Source organism: Neovison vison, chromosome 8, assembly GCF_020171115.1.
Source record: "Neovison vison isolate M4711 chromosome 8, ASM_NN_V1, whole genome shotgun sequence".
NCBI lineage: Eukaryota > Metazoa > Chordata > Mammalia > Carnivora > Mustelidae > Neogale > Neogale vison.
Window position 1 is genome coordinate 119,692,159 of NC_058098.1, and position 17,275 is coordinate 119,709,433.

The 17,275-nt window shown below is 53.0% G+C and overlaps 1 protein-coding gene across 1 annotated transcript in view; it reads left to right on the forward strand.

The window, feature by feature from the left end:
• Positions 1-17,275, forward strand: part of GALNT14 (polypeptide N-acetylgalactosaminyltransferase 14) — a 209,053-nt gene that overhangs the window by 167,358 nt on the left and 24,420 nt on the right. Inside the window, exons 4-9 of the mRNA XM_044261823.1 lie at positions 4,254-4,321; positions 5,460-5,525; positions 5,680-5,801; positions 13,317-13,404; positions 14,109-14,193; positions 17,057-17,160. Of these exons, the coding sequence (XP_044117758.1) occupies positions 4,254-4,321; positions 5,460-5,525; positions 5,680-5,801; positions 13,317-13,404; positions 14,109-14,193; positions 17,057-17,160 (533 nt within the window). The remainder of the gene's footprint in view (positions 1-4,253; positions 4,322-5,459; positions 5,526-5,679; positions 5,802-13,316; positions 13,405-14,108; positions 14,194-17,056; positions 17,161-17,275) is intronic.

Sequence of the window (17,275 nt, forward strand, 5' to 3'; positions counted from 1 at the left end):
GTGTGTGAACAGACAGGCTTTTCTATCCTAAGCAGGGTAAAGGGGAATTTTAGCGGGGGAAGCAAGGAAGATGACTTCTAGAAATTTCCATGGCAGGTATTATTTCCTTGGGATTCTCTACCGTTCTTACACTCCCTATCCCGAGGCACAAATAAATCAGTAGCTCTGAGATGGGACTGAATGAGGATCACTTCCTCTCCTGTTGTCCCCAGTGCAAGGATCTTTTCTAAGGTATCCTCCATCATTCATGTTCCAGAATTCTGATGGCTTTGCTGCCAGGCTCTCACAAAAAGATGCTCAAGGGTAGGACTGAATGTACCCTCTCTTCCCCTCCCTTCCCCTAGCACTTGGCCAAGCCTTCGTCCCTCTGTTCATCCCTGCCCGAGCCCTCTTGCCCGTTGAGCTCCTGAGTTAGCTGTGGGACTGGGAGCTGGAAGGGCACACACGGGGGGCACTCAGAGCCAGCAGAAGCCTGATGGGGAGGGAAAGAGTCACAACCCAGATCAACGAGGGTGTTTCTTTCCTTAAGCAGAGAGAAGATAAGCCCTGAGGAACGGTTTATCTTGTCTGGTACTGCAGGGAGTCCCTGTGTATATGTGAGACCCAGGGCTGTCCCCTTCCTTTCCGGGCATCCTTCACCCCTATCCACCCTCAGGGAGGGCTTAAGAGCTTGTGCAATTGATCTCTTTATATCCCAAATCTCCTTAACCATTGCTGTTTTGTGAAACTACCCTGGATTTCAAGGAGCAATGTCTTAGATTAAGGTGGATAAGAAATGGGACCCTGGAGCCAGATTTGCCTGCTCTGCTACGCACCATGTGACCCTGGACAAGATCCTTGACCTCTCTGCCCAGTTTCCGTTTTATAAGACGAGAGCTACTGATAACTGCCTCACATGGTGATGGGGGAGAGCGAGTTCAGGTGGGTAAAGTCCTTGACGCAGCACGTGGCACAGAGGGAGCCCGTGCAAGTCACAGCAGGTGTCGTGATGGCCCTGCAGCCTGGGTAGGCAGCCGCCTTGTGTGGCTCTCCGGCCGGAGCCCACATCAGAAAGTCCTGGAGCTTCCCATCCTCCGTATTCTAACTCAGTAAGTCCAGAGTGGGGCCCAAGCACTTTCCTTTCTAATGAGCCCCCAGGGGACATAGACACTGCTGGCCCTGGGATCACCCTTTGAGAACCAGATTCTTCCTTATTATCCATACCCAGATTCTGAAAGCAGCTGCGGGGCCAAGCTCAGTGCTCAGCACCTTCCGTGCAGCTGAGGAAGTTGGGTGCTGCAGGTTCAGTAGCTAAGTACCGAAGCACCTCGGCACTGACGCTCTCCAGCCGGCGTGGGTAGAGTACTTGACCCCAAGTCATCCGGGCTGCAGAGCGCCCAAACTGAACTGCCAGCCGGGCCCCAGGTCTTCATTCTGCTGGTATTTATGGAGCAGTTGATAAACCCAGCCCGCGTAGAGCACCTCGGAGTTCACAAAGCAATTTCAAATACATTTCCTCATTTCAGACGCACAAAAGCCTGTGAAGTAGGTCAAGTATTAATATCGCCTGCCTTTACAAGGAAAATGTAATTACAGATGAAAACGAAGGCTAGGAGCAGCCTGGCGTCTTGTTCGGGATGGCGGACCGCCCGGCCTCCCACGCCGCTCACACGGCCGTGCCCGCCGCCCCCCCACCCAACCCCGGGGAGGCTCCGTGTGGGCCCTGTCGCACGGGCACGGCGGCAGCCAAGCGGAAGGTGAAGGTGGGTGCTGGCTGCACAGCCCCCCTCTGGTAGAGAAGTGAGCTGTGGCAAGGGAGGCTCCGTTCTAGAACAGTTCCCACTCTGTCTGGGAAGTGAGGCGAGCATTGTCCCCGGCCGAGGCTGTCGCGAAAGGGCATGGAACAGTCCTGGGAGAGCGAGGCTTATCCGAAGCTGGAGGAAAGGGAGGTTCGGGTCCATGGCAGAGGGGCTCGTGAAGCGTCCTGGGGGACAAACTGGGGATAACAACGTTGGGAGGGGGAGCACAGAGCAACCAGGGGCGGGGTGGTGGCCGTGGCAGTGGATGTGCAGAAGGAGAGCCCTGGGGAGGACCATCTGGGGCCAGGTCAGCTCCCCTGGGCTACACTTGACCTTCCTCCTCCAGCCACCCCAGGAGCCCAGAACACCTGCCCTTCGCAGGCCCTCCCGGTGGTCCAGACCCAGGTTCCTGGAGCCGCCCGCTCTCACTCCAATTGCTCTGATTAGAGGAGCAAAAACAAGCCAGGTGTTACCAGGAAATGGTCTAATTAGCACTTAGTGCTGACGATTTCTGGGTTGTTTTCTTTTTTAAACCCTGGACATTTTTTATTCGCTAATCATCTCTCAGTTCAACCAGCACGGAGCTGCACACGATTTACCTTTTGATGTTCACAGAAGAGAACTCTTGAATTTCAAAGAGCCGGCGGGGATTTGGGGGGAATCGCACGCAGAAGCTGCAGCCTTAATCAAACCTCATTAGAGGCTATTCTTCAAGCAGGTTTTCCCTCTCTTGCTGCCTCCCTCCCCATCCCCCTCCCTTTCTGATTACAAGACTGGTTATTGGGTCGGTGTGTGTTTTCTTTGGGACTCTCAATTGATCCCAAGTGGTGAGGGTCTCCCCCCACCTCCGCCTGCCCCTCCCTGTCCCCACCTCCCAACAGCAGAGCTCAGGGCTTGGAGTCAGGGTTCCTCTCCCACCTTATACTAGTTGCCATGGTGAGAATGAAGGTTTCATAAATAAAAGTCGCTCCAGGCAAAGTTCTCCTCCTGGAGAGTCTCTGCACCCTCCTTAGCCAGGGAGGCTCACCAGAAACAGGGCTCAGCTCTGCCCTCCTGAGGGAGCTCACAGCGCCTCCTCCCGCAGCACCATGTGAACCCCTCTCTGACCCGTGCAGGACCATGGGCACCCCACAGTAAGTGGTGTGGCCCCGGAAGTTGCCTGAGGAACCGTACAGTCTGGGGATCTTTGGAAGTGGGTTACAGCCCCCTTTGGGAGACCCCAAAGGAACATGGAAACCCAGCCTCGCCCTGGGAGTCCAGATCCAGAGCCCAGGCCAGCACATGAAGTCAATCCCAAGATCGTTCATTCCTGCCACCCCAAAATAGCAGTCATGGCCGCTTCGAGCCATACATGGTGCTGAATCCTCTAGAAACAGTTTCTCTCCAATTCTCCCAACAGCCCGGTGAAGTAGGTGTGAATGTTCTTATCTCCGTTTTATAGATGGGGCTTCTTGCTACACAGAACAGTAAGCTTACAGCTTGTAAGAAGGAGCTCCTAGACAGAGGGCTGCTGGCAGACAGAGAGGACATCCCCTTTCTTCCTCGTGGACCCAGAGCTGAGCACGTAGGAGGTGGGCACTACGCATCCCTGGAGGGAATGACAGGCCACGGCTCTGGGCTGGCCTCTGGCAGCACAGAGAGTCCTGATAGGGACCCTGCCCCCAGGGACGCGACCATCCCATGGGGCCAGCAAACCAGCCCTCAGAGTCGGGCACGATGAAGGCCTCAGGAAGAGGAAAGAGTCAGTGCTCGCTAAGTAGCAGGTGGCTGTGGGGAAGGGGTGCAGTGAACGGGTCCTCATGGCACAGGAGGAGCATTGCAGACCACGGCATCGAGGGAGACAGGGGTCCCCATTGGGAACAAGCAGGATACCACCAGACGAGGGTTCTGGGCATGAGGAGGCTGCCAGTGGGGGCCCTGGCCACACGGTGAAGAGCGAGCAGGCTGAGGGTGTGGACGGGGGTGCTGGGGAGCCACTGTGCAGGCTCCGTCGGCTGGTCTGCCGGCGTTAGTGAGGGAAGTCTCACAATGCGCCTTCCGATTGAGCCTTCAAAGTCTCACTCCAGAGGCCCTGCGAGGACCGCCCGCTCAGGTCAGGGCTGCTGCAAAAAATGGGGCAGAAGTTAACCGTGGCAAAGGTGGACAAGGTGGAAGTGGTTTGAGTGACCTTCTCTCGTAGACAGGCAGGTCTCGGTCACTGACCCGGTACGGGGTTTGGGGCGGTGACAGGGGAGGGCAGTCACTGAGGATGACTCCTGGGCTCCCACCTCCGCATGGGGCACCCGCGGCCGTGCTCACTAGGAGGAGGCAGGGTCGTGTCCCTGCGGGGCTCGCCGGTGAGCCGTGTGACTGCATGAGCCCTTTGGGCTGCCCTGCATTTTCATTCCTCAAATACAGTGGTGTCTGGGTAAAGCTTGGTTAATATAGGTGTCTGCTGCTAGACGTCATAATTCTCTCCCTCCTTCTGCCTCGCAGTGTGTTAAACCGCACGCCAATGAATCTGATCCAGGAGATCATATTAGTGGATGACTTCAGCAATGACCGTAAGTATATCTTCGTCCCCTTGCTCTGTAGATGAAGGTTTCTATTCCTGCGTAGCAGGCAGAGGCCAGGCCACTGGTTCTCCAGGGAGGGAGGAAAGCCTGGATTTATAGTAGGTGTGCAAGACTTTGAGTGTCCATCAGGGGCTCAGGAGGGAGACAAATCTTACATTTTAAAAACAATGTCTTGGATTCCCGGTTGCGTGTCTTTGAGGACTTACTCAGTAGATTTAGTTGATCCTTGATTGGGTTGGTGTGTGTGTGTGTGTGTGCGTATGTATGTCATTGTCACCTAACCTACATTCCTGAAGGACTGACCCTGGGACCCAGAGCCCAGAGCAATTTCTATCACTAGAGGTTCCTGACTTGTATCTGTGGTCATCTGTTAGCCTGATCACAGCCAGAAATACCCTCTCCTTTCATTCCCATGAAGGGCTGGGTGGGCTCCACAGGAGAGAGGCTAAGGCTGGTAGACCAGTGAAGTGAAACCAACATGCTGGCATCCCAGGGTTGATAAATCCAGCAAGGGATGGCGTAAGGAGGCAAGGCAGAGACAGTTCTGGGGTGATACCTAAGATAGGGTCTCCTCCTGCCCATCCTGATACATTCCCCTGAATGGGGAGAGTTAGGCCAGCTCTGTGTGATGGGGCACAGTGGACAGATCACTCAACAGATAAGGTCTCCAGTATCGGAAGTCCATAATCAAAAAGGAAAGGCCAACATTCATCTCATCCATTGTGTGGTCTCCCAGAAGTTTTTGCTAGACCCCACTAGAGTGAACAGGACTCTGGTCTCATATTTTTAATGGTCTATGGAAAAGGAAAAGGGTCTCCAGGTGACTATACCATACCAGGTGTCCCTGTCAGGAAGTGCATCTTAGTAAGCACACAGGTGCTGCTGTGTGACTGACCTGCTCCAAAAAGGCCACCTTGCGGTCACTTTGCACAGAGTGGGCCACATTGCATATGGATAGAAGTGTTGTGTCAGCCTCATCCAAAACCCACAACCATGCTGGCATTGGAACGGGGCTCTGTGGTTGGGAGCAGGAACGGCAGGCTGGGCTGCCTTGCCTAATCTTTGGGTTCACATCGCTCCAGCGAGTCCTGGGGTGCTCACGCCACATAACCTTCTGTCTTCACAGCTGAGGACTGCTTACAGCTCATCAAGTTGCCCAAGGTGAAGTGCATCCGCAATAGCGAGCGGCAAGGTGGGTCTGTGCAGAGGGGCGTGAGGGGGGGGTTGTTGGGGGAGAGGAGTCCAGCTGTGTGTTCAGCATGCAGGGGCTGTCCTGTGGCTCCTCTGTGAACTCTCTGGAAGACAGAAGGACGGGGCACCCACATGCCGCTTTGTCCCTACCACAGGTCTGGTCCGGTCTCGGATCCGGGGTGCTAATGTGGCCAAGGGCACCACTTTGACTTTCCTGGACAGCCACTGCGAGGTGAACAGGGACTGGCTCCAGCCGCTACTGCACAGAGTCAAAGAGGTGAGTGGGGCAGACTGAGGGTCAGGGGCTGTGTCCCCACCTTCCCTAGGCTCTCTCAAGCCCGTACTTCACATATGCCGCCCCCCACCCCCCAGGGCCCTCTGGGAGGGGCATGAGACTGATCACTGGCCCCATGTTATATAGATGGAGACACTGAGACCCACGGTCACACAGCGGGCAGTGGTGGGGCAAAGGTGGGGACGTGTTTCCGTTTCATGCTGTCACCCGCGGCAGGCCTGTGAGTAGGGCTAATGGCAGCTGCTGATACGTGACGCCTGCAGCTTCTTGGGTGAGAGAACTACCCAGGAACTGTTTCTCCCAGACAATAGAATAGTCCAGAAAGGGAGCCCTGATGAGTGCCTTTTGTGACAAGGAGGCAGCGGAGTTAACTGAGTCTTGTCCCCAGTTCCTGAGGCTTCTGTCTTCCTTCCACCCATGCATCACCCTTGCTTGGAGGCTGAGGCAAGTGGACGGGATGCTGAGAAACCTGAGCTCCTGGCCTCTGCCTGCCCTTAAACTGCTCCAGAATTCTGCATGCTTCCTCTCTCCATTCTCAGTCGCTCCTTTTGAAAGTGAAAAAAACCTTAATGTTCCCCATTCGTTCGATATTCCACTAAGACCGTCCACCCCTGACCTGATCTACAGAAGGCGCTGTGTTGTAGGAGCCTAGCATTCGGGCTGTTGCTGTCCTCCCTGAGTTTCTGACTCCCGCAGCAGCTCTGTGAAGTACGAGGCTGGGTATTTTTCAGATACCCATTTCGCAAATGAGGACACGGCGTGGGGTGAGTGGTGTAACTTGGGCTGATTTTTCCTGACGAGCACCACGCACACCAGAGCCCACACACCGTTTCCCCTGCGATGTGGTGATTTCCTCCTGGCTGTCTGCGGCAGCTACTCTGCTTCCCCTGCCCTCCCCCGCCACCCCGCAAAAGGACAGCGTTGACCAAAGAATCCCTGTGTGTGAACCACTCAGAGAAGTGGGAAATCCTTCCCGACTCTGTTCGTTCTGGTGAGAGAACCTCGGTGTGTGAGCAGAGCTCTCACACGGGGGCCCCGACGTGATCACACGGGATCACCTACCCTGAGATTGAGAGGGACACTTAGTGCCCTTTAGGAAAATCCTCTCTTCCCCTCCTTCTGCCACAATCCGGGTGAAGAGGTCTGCATTGAGAAATAGATTAGGAACAGACCATGTAGTTGAAGGGCCCTGGAGCCCCTTCTAGATCTTCCCTTCTGTGTCCCAGAGGGGAGGGGCGTTGGGGGTGGGGCGGAAAGTGCCAGCCCTCTGTCACGTGGTTGGTCCATGCCCCCACCCCAGAACAGTCGCCTCATTAGCATAAACTTAGGTCTGGTGAGAGAGGATTGCCGTGGGTCACACAGATGCCCCGTCACCCCTCCACTCACGAAATCCCAAAGGTTTCAGGAGCTCTTGTTTGATGAACCACAAACAAAGACCACATGGAGATTTCGTCTTGTATCACAACATCACAGTATATACCACATTGTTAATTGTTTTAATTCGAGTATTGTTAGCATAGTGTTCTATTAGTTTCAGGTGTACCATATGGTGACTCAACAATTTATCGGTTGCTCACTGCTCATCCCAACAGCTGTGCTCCAAATCCCCTTCACCTGTGCCACACATCCCCACCCACCCACCTCCCCTCTGGTGGCCATCAGTTTGTTCCCGGCAGCTAAAGGTCTGTCTCTTGGTTTCTCTCTCTCTCCTTTTTCCTCCCTTTGCTCATTTGTTTTATTTTTTAAATTCTACATGTGAGTGAAATCACACGGCTTTTGTCTTTCTCTGATGGACTTATTTCACTTAGGGTTATACCTTCTGGATCCATCCGTGATGTTGCAAATGGCAAGGTTTCATCTTTTTCTGGCTGAGTACTATTCCACTGGATCGATCTCTCTCTCTCTCTCCCACATCTTTATCCATTCAGCAGTTGGTGGCCCCTTGGGCTGCTTCCACAGTTTGGCTATTGTAGATAATGCTGCAATAAACATAGGGGTGCATGTATCCCTTTGAATTAGTGTTTCCGTATTTGGGGGCGTAAATACATGGTGGTATGATGACTGTAGGGCAGCTCCATTTATAGCTTTTCGAGGAACCTCCATACTGTTTCCCAGAGGGGCTGCACCAGCTTGCATTCCCACCAACAGAGCACGAGTCTTCCTCCTTCTCCACATCCTCCAAGTTGCTCCTTGCCTTGTTGATTGTAGCCATTCTCACAGCTGTGGAATTGTATCTCATTGTGGTTTTGATTTGCATTTGCCCGATGATCAGTGATGATGAGGATCTTTTCACGTGTCTGTTGGCCATTTGTATGTCTTCTTTGGAGAAATGTCTGCTTGGGTCCTCTGCCCATTTTTTAATTGATAGGGTTTTTTTGTTTTGATTTTGGTGCCGAGTTTTGTAAGTTCTTTACATTTTTGGAGACTAACTATCAGATAGGTCATTTGCAAATGTATTCTCTCATTCAGTGGCTTGTATTTTAGTTTGGTTGATTGTTTCCTTCCCTGTGCAGAAGCTTTTTTATTTTGATGTAGTTCCAGCAGTTTATTTTGGCTTTTGTTTCCCTGGCCTCAGGAGACATAGCTAGAAAGAAGTTGTCCGATGTCGCAGAAATTACTGCCTGAATACCACAGTTTGTTTATGCATTCCTCTGCTAAAAGACATTTTGGGTTGTTTCCACCTTTTTACTTTTGTGAATAGCACTGCTGTGAACATTAGTATTTAAGTTTAAGTACCTGCTCCCAGTTCTTTGGGGTCCATACCAATGAGTGGTATGGTGGGGTCATGTGGCAGTTCAGGGTTTGAACTTTAGGATGCCTGCCCGCACCCCCAAGCTGATGTGGCCCTGCAGGATATGTTAGGGGGACTTGCTTTCCTCAGACAGCCTTAATGAAACTTGCATCTTCTCCTTCCTCCCTGTGAGTGCTCCTTGCATTCCAGTGCTCCTGTGGGAAGCATTTGGCTCCACAATAGGGCTCACTCTCCCCAGTCCCCACCACTGTCTGACCTTAAAGCTTTGGTAGCAGAGGACTGGTTGGACAGACTTGGGGCTGTGGTCGGACTCTGCCCCTTGCAGGGGTCACAGCAGCCTCTGTGGGCTGCAGAGGTTTTTACCAGACGCTGACTCCTGTTGATGGAACATTCAACTGAGACTTCCCCTTCAGGACAGGGATGTGGGCGTGTGTCAGCCCGTGTTAACACGTGTCTTTGTGTCTTGTCTCAGAGTAAAACGTGATTTGTCTTGTAAGTGGAAGTGGAAATTTTAAGCTGTAATTGGAATTAGGGATTTTCAAAAATAGAAAGAGATAAGAAAGAGCTGGGCTTGGGCTGTCAGAAGCTGTCCTCAGCTGGTCTTGTCCGCATGGAACCGTCTCGATGTCCCGTTTCTTCCCTTCAGTTACTCAATGATACTTGAAACAAGAACCAGGTTGGTTTTAATTTTTTTTTAACAGAGGCCTCTTTTCCCCCCACTCCTTATCTACATATTTCTTTAGTTGGAAAAAATGATTTTGAGAAATTTCAGTCCCTGTAACATTTGGTAAATTTATATAAATAATGGCTTACATATGCTTCAAAGACTTTCACACGCCTCCCTCCCTTATTCCATCCAAAAGCCCTGTGAGGAAGTCAAGATAGTTTTTCAAATAATAATTTGTCTTTGCTTTATAGTGTGTGCTGGTGTGTTTAAGGTAACATGGGTTCTAGATGGCGGAGTCAGGACAAGAACCCAGGTCTCCTGTCACCTGCTCAAGGACCCTTCCTTCTCCTGCACCCATCTCTCCTGGCTGCCTTAGGGGCCACATTGTAATCCCCTGTCCCCTGTTCCCCATTTCCCTAGACTGTGAAGCCTTATTCATCTTTGTACCTGTGACAATTCCTAAACTATAAGAAGTGCTCTGTAAAGCTGGTTGATCAAATGAGTGAATGATCTCTCTAGCAGGTTTTGTTTTTAATTATTATTGTTATTATTTTTTACTATTGTTTAGAGGGATGGCAAGGGCCAGAGGGAGAGGGAGAGAGAGAATCTTAAGCAGGCTCCATACCCAGTGCAGAGCCTGACCTGGGGCTCCATCTCACGACCCTGAGGTTATGACCTGAGCCGAAAGCAAGAGTTGGACGCTTCACCAGCTGAGCCCGCCAAGTGGCCATCTCTCGGAATGTTTTCAGGGCCTGTTCCCAATATGGTTTTAATTATGTGAACGGGTGGAGAAAGGAGAGGTGTACCGCAGGGAGCACTGATGGCCATTGGGTGGTGCCTTCAGTCTCTGTCATTGCTGGGCTCCTGTCCATGGGGCAGGGTTGGGGCCTGGGCTCTGTGTTGGGGAGAGGGGAAGAAGGGGTACAGTCCTGGGTCTGTCAGGGGTTCGTCCAGCTGCCTGATTACACCTACCTGTGGGCCTAGCCTTAGAGACCAGCTTCCTGGAGCACACAAGCAGGGCCCTGTGGTGGGTCAGGGTATCTTTATGGAGAGTCCCTCTATCCCAGAACCTGGAGGAGGAGAGGCCATCTTTCCCAGCAGGAACGGACCTGCCCACTCTGCTGCCAGCCTTTGACCTGTGTCCTCTTCAACCTTTTCAGCCAGTGCCAGAGGATCCCCCGCTCCCAGCAGGCTGAGGGCTGGTGCTGAGGGCTACACAGGCGGATCGAGAAGGAATGACCCCCTAGGTCCCTCAGAGAGATTTGTATCTTGACTTCAAGGCCCATGCATACAGCCTCGTACAGCATCTTTTGAAGGTCATGTCTCCATACAGCTCTTAGTCCCTCATCACCTATCTGGTCTCCATGACTCAAGCAGACACCTCACATGAGCTGTGACAGGGATAAGAGAAGGGCAGAAGCCCTCAGAACCTATAGGGAGAGGGTCCCAAAGCCCATGCACCTCAGAGGCTGAGTCCCTGGCCGGCTTCCTGGAAAGGTTGTGGCCAGAGGTAAGCAACTGGCATTTTATTTCATATTTTGGTTTCCAAATATTGAGGAGAAATTAAAAAACACCAGGATTGCAGTTAGGGGACCCCCTGAGACCACCCTCAGGTTCTCAGGTTCCGTAATTCACTAGAAGGACTTGGAACTTAGCAAAGCTGTTCTAGTCATGATTGCTGTTTAGGATAGCAAAACGGATGCAGGTGAGACTTCGCAGCGGCGAAAGGCACGCAGAGAAAGTTCCAGACATGAGCCTCCGGTGGACCGCCCCCAGTAGGGTTGGACAGACAGCACTTCCTTCTCCCAGCAATGGTGTAGAACACCACATATAGGTCACTGAGAAACAGGGAAGCCCACCCAAGCCTTGGAGTCTGGGCTTTGTGTTTGTTTTGGAGAACAGTCATAGAAATATGGCTGACAGCCCCCATGGTCTCCATGCGCCTCCAGAGGTCAGGGTGAGCTGGTCGCATGCAGACCAAAGCCCTTAGCCTAAGTCACACTGTTAGCGTAGACTGTCTGGTATATCCCAAGGCATGCAGGTAAACAGAGGCAGGATGTTCTGAGGGCTCAGAAGTTACTGCCCAGAAGCCAGGCAAGGGCCAAACATACCTGTAGGCAAGGTGAATCCTTGACCATACAAGCCTCCATGTAAAGACTTCTTAAAGCTACAGAGACCCCAAAACTCAACAAGCGAAGGCAGAATAAGAACTATGTCTGACTCACAGAAGTTCGGTCTCTGAACTTGTGAGAACGTGTCAGAATTCAAGTCCTGGGAGTGTCTTTGGGGTCATGTCCATGGGTGGGAATGGGTGTGGATGACTGAACGTGCATGTGCACGCACACGCACACATGCACGCGCACACACACAGACACAGGGTGACACTGCCCAAGGAGAGCCTGGAGAGCAGAGGCAGCTGGGCAGGTGTCATGCTAGCTGCAGAAGAAGTGTCTGTGCATGTCCCCAAGGTAGAAGCAATGCATTGAAAATGAGCATTTCTTTCCACACGGGCCACTCGGCTTCTGAGGTACCTTGTCACTGTCAGGATGAGTCACACGTGGAAGCCGAGGGCCAGACCAAGTCTGAGAACATAAAAGCAGGCACCTGGTGAGTCTGAGCTTAAAATAAGAGGACAGCCTCATTTGGGAGAGAGATTGAACCAGGAAATGAAATGGCTGTAAGGAGAAGCAAAGGCTTGCACCCGTGCCAGGGGTGGGAGTGGGGGCAGGAGGTCGGGGGGAGGTGGGGGGGTGCGGAAGACTGCAAAAGAGACCCTGCCTGACTTGCCCACACCTACTGGTACTCCTGGGCTGCCTGGTTCTTGGTTGGCTGAGGAGTGGCCTTCTCACTGCTCCCTGCCCCTCCTCCTGTGAGCAAGGTACCAGCCGTTCACCCAGAGCGGGGAAGACTTTAGAAACCCATGCAATGCCCTGACAGCCCCCAGGCACTAGCAAATATGTCTTGCATATTTTGAAAACATTTCCTGGGTGGCTTTGATGCCTGTGGACAGGATAGTCTGTGGGATGCAGCAAATAAGGAGGCTGGAGAGGGAGATACAGGCTCTTTGTGGATGGTCCCGCATGCCATGCTAAGGAGCATGAGCCCTATCTTCTGGGCAATTCAGGGTTTTAGCAACTGAGCCACAGAGTGAGATTTTCCCATCCAAATGACAACTTCCCCGGCCACCTAAGGGAAGAGGGTGAGCTGCGGTCAGGAGTCCACCACGGTCCACCAGGTGTGAGGGAAAAGGAGAAGCACGCCACGCTCAGAAGAGTAGTTCTGGAGTTCGAATTGGCAAGACCGATCGGGGTGACGGGCAGAGGCAAAGCTTCTTTGCGCTGGGAAGCAGAGGGCTGCGCGATTGTTCTGTTAGCAGTAATAGGCAACCCAAGGGAAAGGAGCATGTTTGGAGAGAAGATAAGGAAGCTGTCACTGAAAGCCCATGTGAAATCCCCATGGAAGGGGCCAGTGGCTTAGTCGCTCCAAGTCTGGGAGCAAGGGCGTGTAAGTCAGGGCTGGAGGCACAGATCTGTGAGGACCACAGATGACATCTGAAGGACGGAGTCTCCAGGGATGCTGTTCCTCACCTTGCCTAGAAACATACGCATCAAATGAAAATATCTGGAAATACCAAGGTGTTCTTCCTGTGCGGGTGTGGCTTTGCTTTATGCGACTACAGACTGAGGTCACCTTCCCGGCTGCCTGTGGCTTCTGCCTCCTTGGAGCCCACCAGTAGTGGAGGACTTCTAAAGCCCCCTTCTCCCTGCCTTTCCCTTCCTCAGTGTCCTCACTCTTTGGCCCTTGCTGGGTCCCTGCCATTCTCCAATGGCTTTGGGGGCTGAGGAAGCCACCAGAAGTCAGAGAAAGGTTTTTAGCATTTTAGGCATTAGAATCAGGGCAGCCACAGTCTCCAGTGCTCTATTTTATAGATGAGAAAATTGAGATCCAAAGATAGAAGTGCTGGGTCAAGGCCATAAAACCAGCCTGGCATTATCAGGGCAGGGCCCTCCCATGCCCGCTGACACCTGGCCTGGCTCCTTGACGCCCCGGACTGAGCCCGGAGTCTGCTGTCTTCCAGGACTACACGCGGGTGGTGTGCCCTGTGATTGACATCATCAGCTTGGACAACTTCAACTACATCGAGTCCGCCACGGAGCTCAGAGGGGGTGAGTGGGACCAACGCCTTCTCCCCAGCAAGGAACCACCACTCCCTCTGGTCAAATCTTTCTAGGGGAAGAATGGGGAAAGGTCTCTAGTTGTTTGTCTGGAACGTCCAGCCCTGTGTCCTGTAATGTTGGCAGCCCAGCGGTAGCCTTACCACTGAGACAATGAATGCAATGGCCAGGGTCCCGTGCGGGACACATCCAGACCCCAGAGCTCTGGCTCCAACATGGGCTCATCCCGGGTTGAGGAGGGAAGGCGAGGACATCCTGGCTTAGGTGGGGCCTGACCTGTTCCGGCACCGCAGTCTTGGGCACCACGCACTCTCTGAGACCCATCATGGTTGTGCTCAGGACCTAGTGCTGGTCCCCAAGACTGATTTGAGATGACTCAGCCCCATAAAAACCTGCTTGCACCTTCCCAAGACTCCTGACCAAGGGCCACACCCATGACTGTCCATCCTGTCCCCCTTAGGTTCTGTTGAACCTGACTCTATCATCTGCCCTATATCCCCTCACCGTGCCCAGCAGGGAAGGATCAGAGAGGCAATAAGAAGTAGAAAGAAACTGTGAGAGGGACACCCGACTGCCTCCTTGCTGATGAGCCTGGGTGAGACCTGCTGTCTCCAGGCCTACCTTCCCTGGATGTGTTCACAAGCTTCTAGAAAAGGGATGTGTTGTGCACATCAGCTGAGTGGGTGTTGTTCTAGGGTTTGACTGGAGCCTTCACTTCCAATGGGAGCAACTCTCCCCAGAGCAGAAGGCTCGGCGTCTGGACCCTGCTGAGCCCATAAGGTAAGTCAGGTCAGGGGTGGGTAGCGTCACCACTGGGTCCTTTTCTCTGCCACATCGTACAGCAGGCATTTCACATTAGATGCTCAAAAGATTGAGAAGAGACCAAAAGAACCTTTGGCAGGCCAGCCCTCCTTTACCCTTACTTTAGGAGTTTCTGTCTTCAAGGAGACTTCTCCTAAGGGGACAGAGGCCTGGTAAGACCTGTACTAAGGAGCTGCTCAGTGTGGTCCTCCCACACACGTGCTACCATGTACTTAGGCTTCCCATTAAATGCTGGAGGGTCCCAGATGGTCCTGCTTGAGCCTCTGACAGAGGGAAAGATGGTCTGTTCAGGCCAGAGCAGGACTGCTAGGTCTTGGATGTCAGGGTTCAGCCGAAGAAGGTCGGTTCACTTACCTTCAACTTCTGCTGCTTAGTAACACCCATGTCTGTTCCGCCCCATGCAAGGATGGGATGTCGCATTGATTCTGGGTTCTTCAGCAGAGCCGCGGATGCTTTCTCCTGGTCTGCATTCTTCCTTTATATAGGAGGCTCCCAGCACATGGGTTTGGGGCCTCTCAGAGGACCGGGGTAGACTGGAGCATGATGTCCACCCCATGCGGGAGCCTGGGTTCTTAGCTTTGAGGGCGTATGGTCTGTATGTTCCTACCAAAGATGGGCACACCTGCCCCAGAACCACGGATCTCCACACTGACCCTTGTGGGCCTTGGGTGGGGTGCTGGGCCTCCAAAGTGCTTGGAGAAGTATGCAAAAGGCCCCTAGGGTGTACTTTCTCCAGCCAGTGGCTTAGGGTGCCCCAGATTCTTCGTGGGCATCTCTGTATCTCCAGAACTGCTGTATGGTAAACGTTGGATCATTTGCACTGAATCAGCTTAAGTCAGATGGGAAGCAAGGAGCTAAGAAGAGCCAAATGCTGACGCTTCTGACAAATGTGTATGGCTAGGAACACTTCGCCGGGGACCAAGGTCTCACCCACCTGCTGGGCCCTTCCCCCTTTTCTGCTTTCATGAGCTGGAGCAGTGCCAAGAGGGAGATTGGAGCCAGACAGCATGCTGGCTAGTGGCTTCTACTTCTGAACCTCTATCATGTGGGGCGGCTTCTCAGTTACCCGCTGTGGGTGGCCCCCGATGGGGCAGCCGGCCAAGTCAAGGACAAGGGCGGCTGTGCTGGTGCAGCTTACCTTCTCTGGCCCAGTGTGAGGGTGTCTCAGGGCAGCTTCTGTTCTTGTGGGAATATCTCGCTCATCAGAGAGCGAGTGTTTCCCAGGCTCAGTCCAGGGAACGCTCAGGGGTTGTGGCCCTGGGAGACCTGGTTTCTTGACCTGCTATCCATCAACTACCTGACATGGGAGAAAACTCCCTTTGCCCTCTGGCCCTGCTGGATGAGGAGCCAGGTCCCTGCGGGCTCACCTGCCTTTCCCCGCTGTTGATCCTTCTAGATACAAGTCCTGGTGCTCACTGGGTTATCTGGTTGGACTCTGCTGGGCTCGCCTGCCTTCCTTGGCAGCACTTTGCATTCCGAGTGGCTTCTCTGGCTTCTCTCTCAGTGGCCAGGGGAAGTGGGGGCAGGACCCCAAGGAAGAAGACGAAGGGTGTACTAGTTTGTTGGGGCTATAGCAACATGTCACCCACGAAGCGGCTTATCGGCAGAAACATACTGTCCTGCAGGTCCAGAGGCTAGAACCACAGAGTCAAGGTGTCAGTGGGGTTATTTCCTTCTGAGGGCTATTCTGGCCTCTTTCCTTGGCTTGCTTTCTTTCTTTCTTTTTTTTTTTTTTCTTTTTAAAGAATTATTTATTTTAGAGAGACTACAGGAGCGTGGGGGAAGGGCAGAAGGTGAAAGGGAGGAGAAGTGGATTCCCTGATGAGCGGCGAGCCTGATGCAGGACTAGATCCCTGGACCCTGAGATCATGACCTGAGCCAAAACCAAGAGTTGGATGTTTAACCCACTGAGCCACCCAGCTGCCCCCTCCTTGACTTTCAGATGGCCATCTTCTCTGTGTCTCTTCCCATTATGTGCTCTCTGTGCACGTCTGTCTCTCTGGCTCCACATTTCCTTTGTGTAAGGACACTAGGCACGTGGGGTTGGGGGCCACCCTGATAACCTCATTTTAACTTGATTACCTCTACAGAGACTTTCTCCCCAAATAAGGCCACATTCCGAGATACTGGGGGTTAGGACCCAAATATATTATTTTAGGGTGACATAACCCCTCACTGAGAGTTAAAGGGGGAAGAAAAGGGAGAGAGCCCAATCTCAAAACATGGGTATGCATTAACGGGTGCTGCCTCAGTCCTCCTCCTCTGCTGGGGCTCCCAACAGTGGAGCCCCCAAAGAGAGCCACGCTGGGCAGAGCCTATGGGAGATTCCGGTCAGGAGTTTTAAAGCCCGGGCCCTCAGCACAGCGGGCTTCTGAGCAAGTTCTGGCCCCCTACAGAAGGCATGCTGATGAGAAAATGAGCCTGTCTATGAGGTCAGGAGTTTTTGTTTTTTTTTTTAAAGATTTTATTTATTTATTTGTCAGAGAGAGAGGGAGAGAGAGCGAGCACAGGCAGACAGAGAGGCAGGCAGAGGCAGAGGGAGAAGCAGGCTCCCTGCCGAGCAAGGAGCCCGATGTGGGACTCGATCCCAGGACGCTGGGATCATGACCTGAGCCACCCAGGCATCCCGAGGTCAGGAGTTTTAAAATCAAAAGGAAAAACCCTGGAGTCTGTTCTTGTTTTAGGTAACGCATTGACCCTCGTAAAGTGGAAAAGCGGTAGAGAGAGAAGCATGTGGCATTCTGCCTGGTGGGGCAGATGACTGGGATGGCGATCCCTCTCTGCTCTCCCATAACCTTCTCTCTCTCTTCCGAATGCACAGGACTCCCATCATAGCTGGAGGGCTCTTCGTGATGGACAAATCCTGGTTCGATTACCTGGGGAAGTACGACACGGACATGGACATCTGGGGTGGAGAGAATTTTGGTGAGTCACTGTTTCTGCATCCAGGGGCCAGCGGCATCTCTGTGTCCTGGGCCCACACGCACCTGGGATGAGGGCCTGAGGGGGGCAGTAGATCACTCCTTGGGGGCAAGGCCAG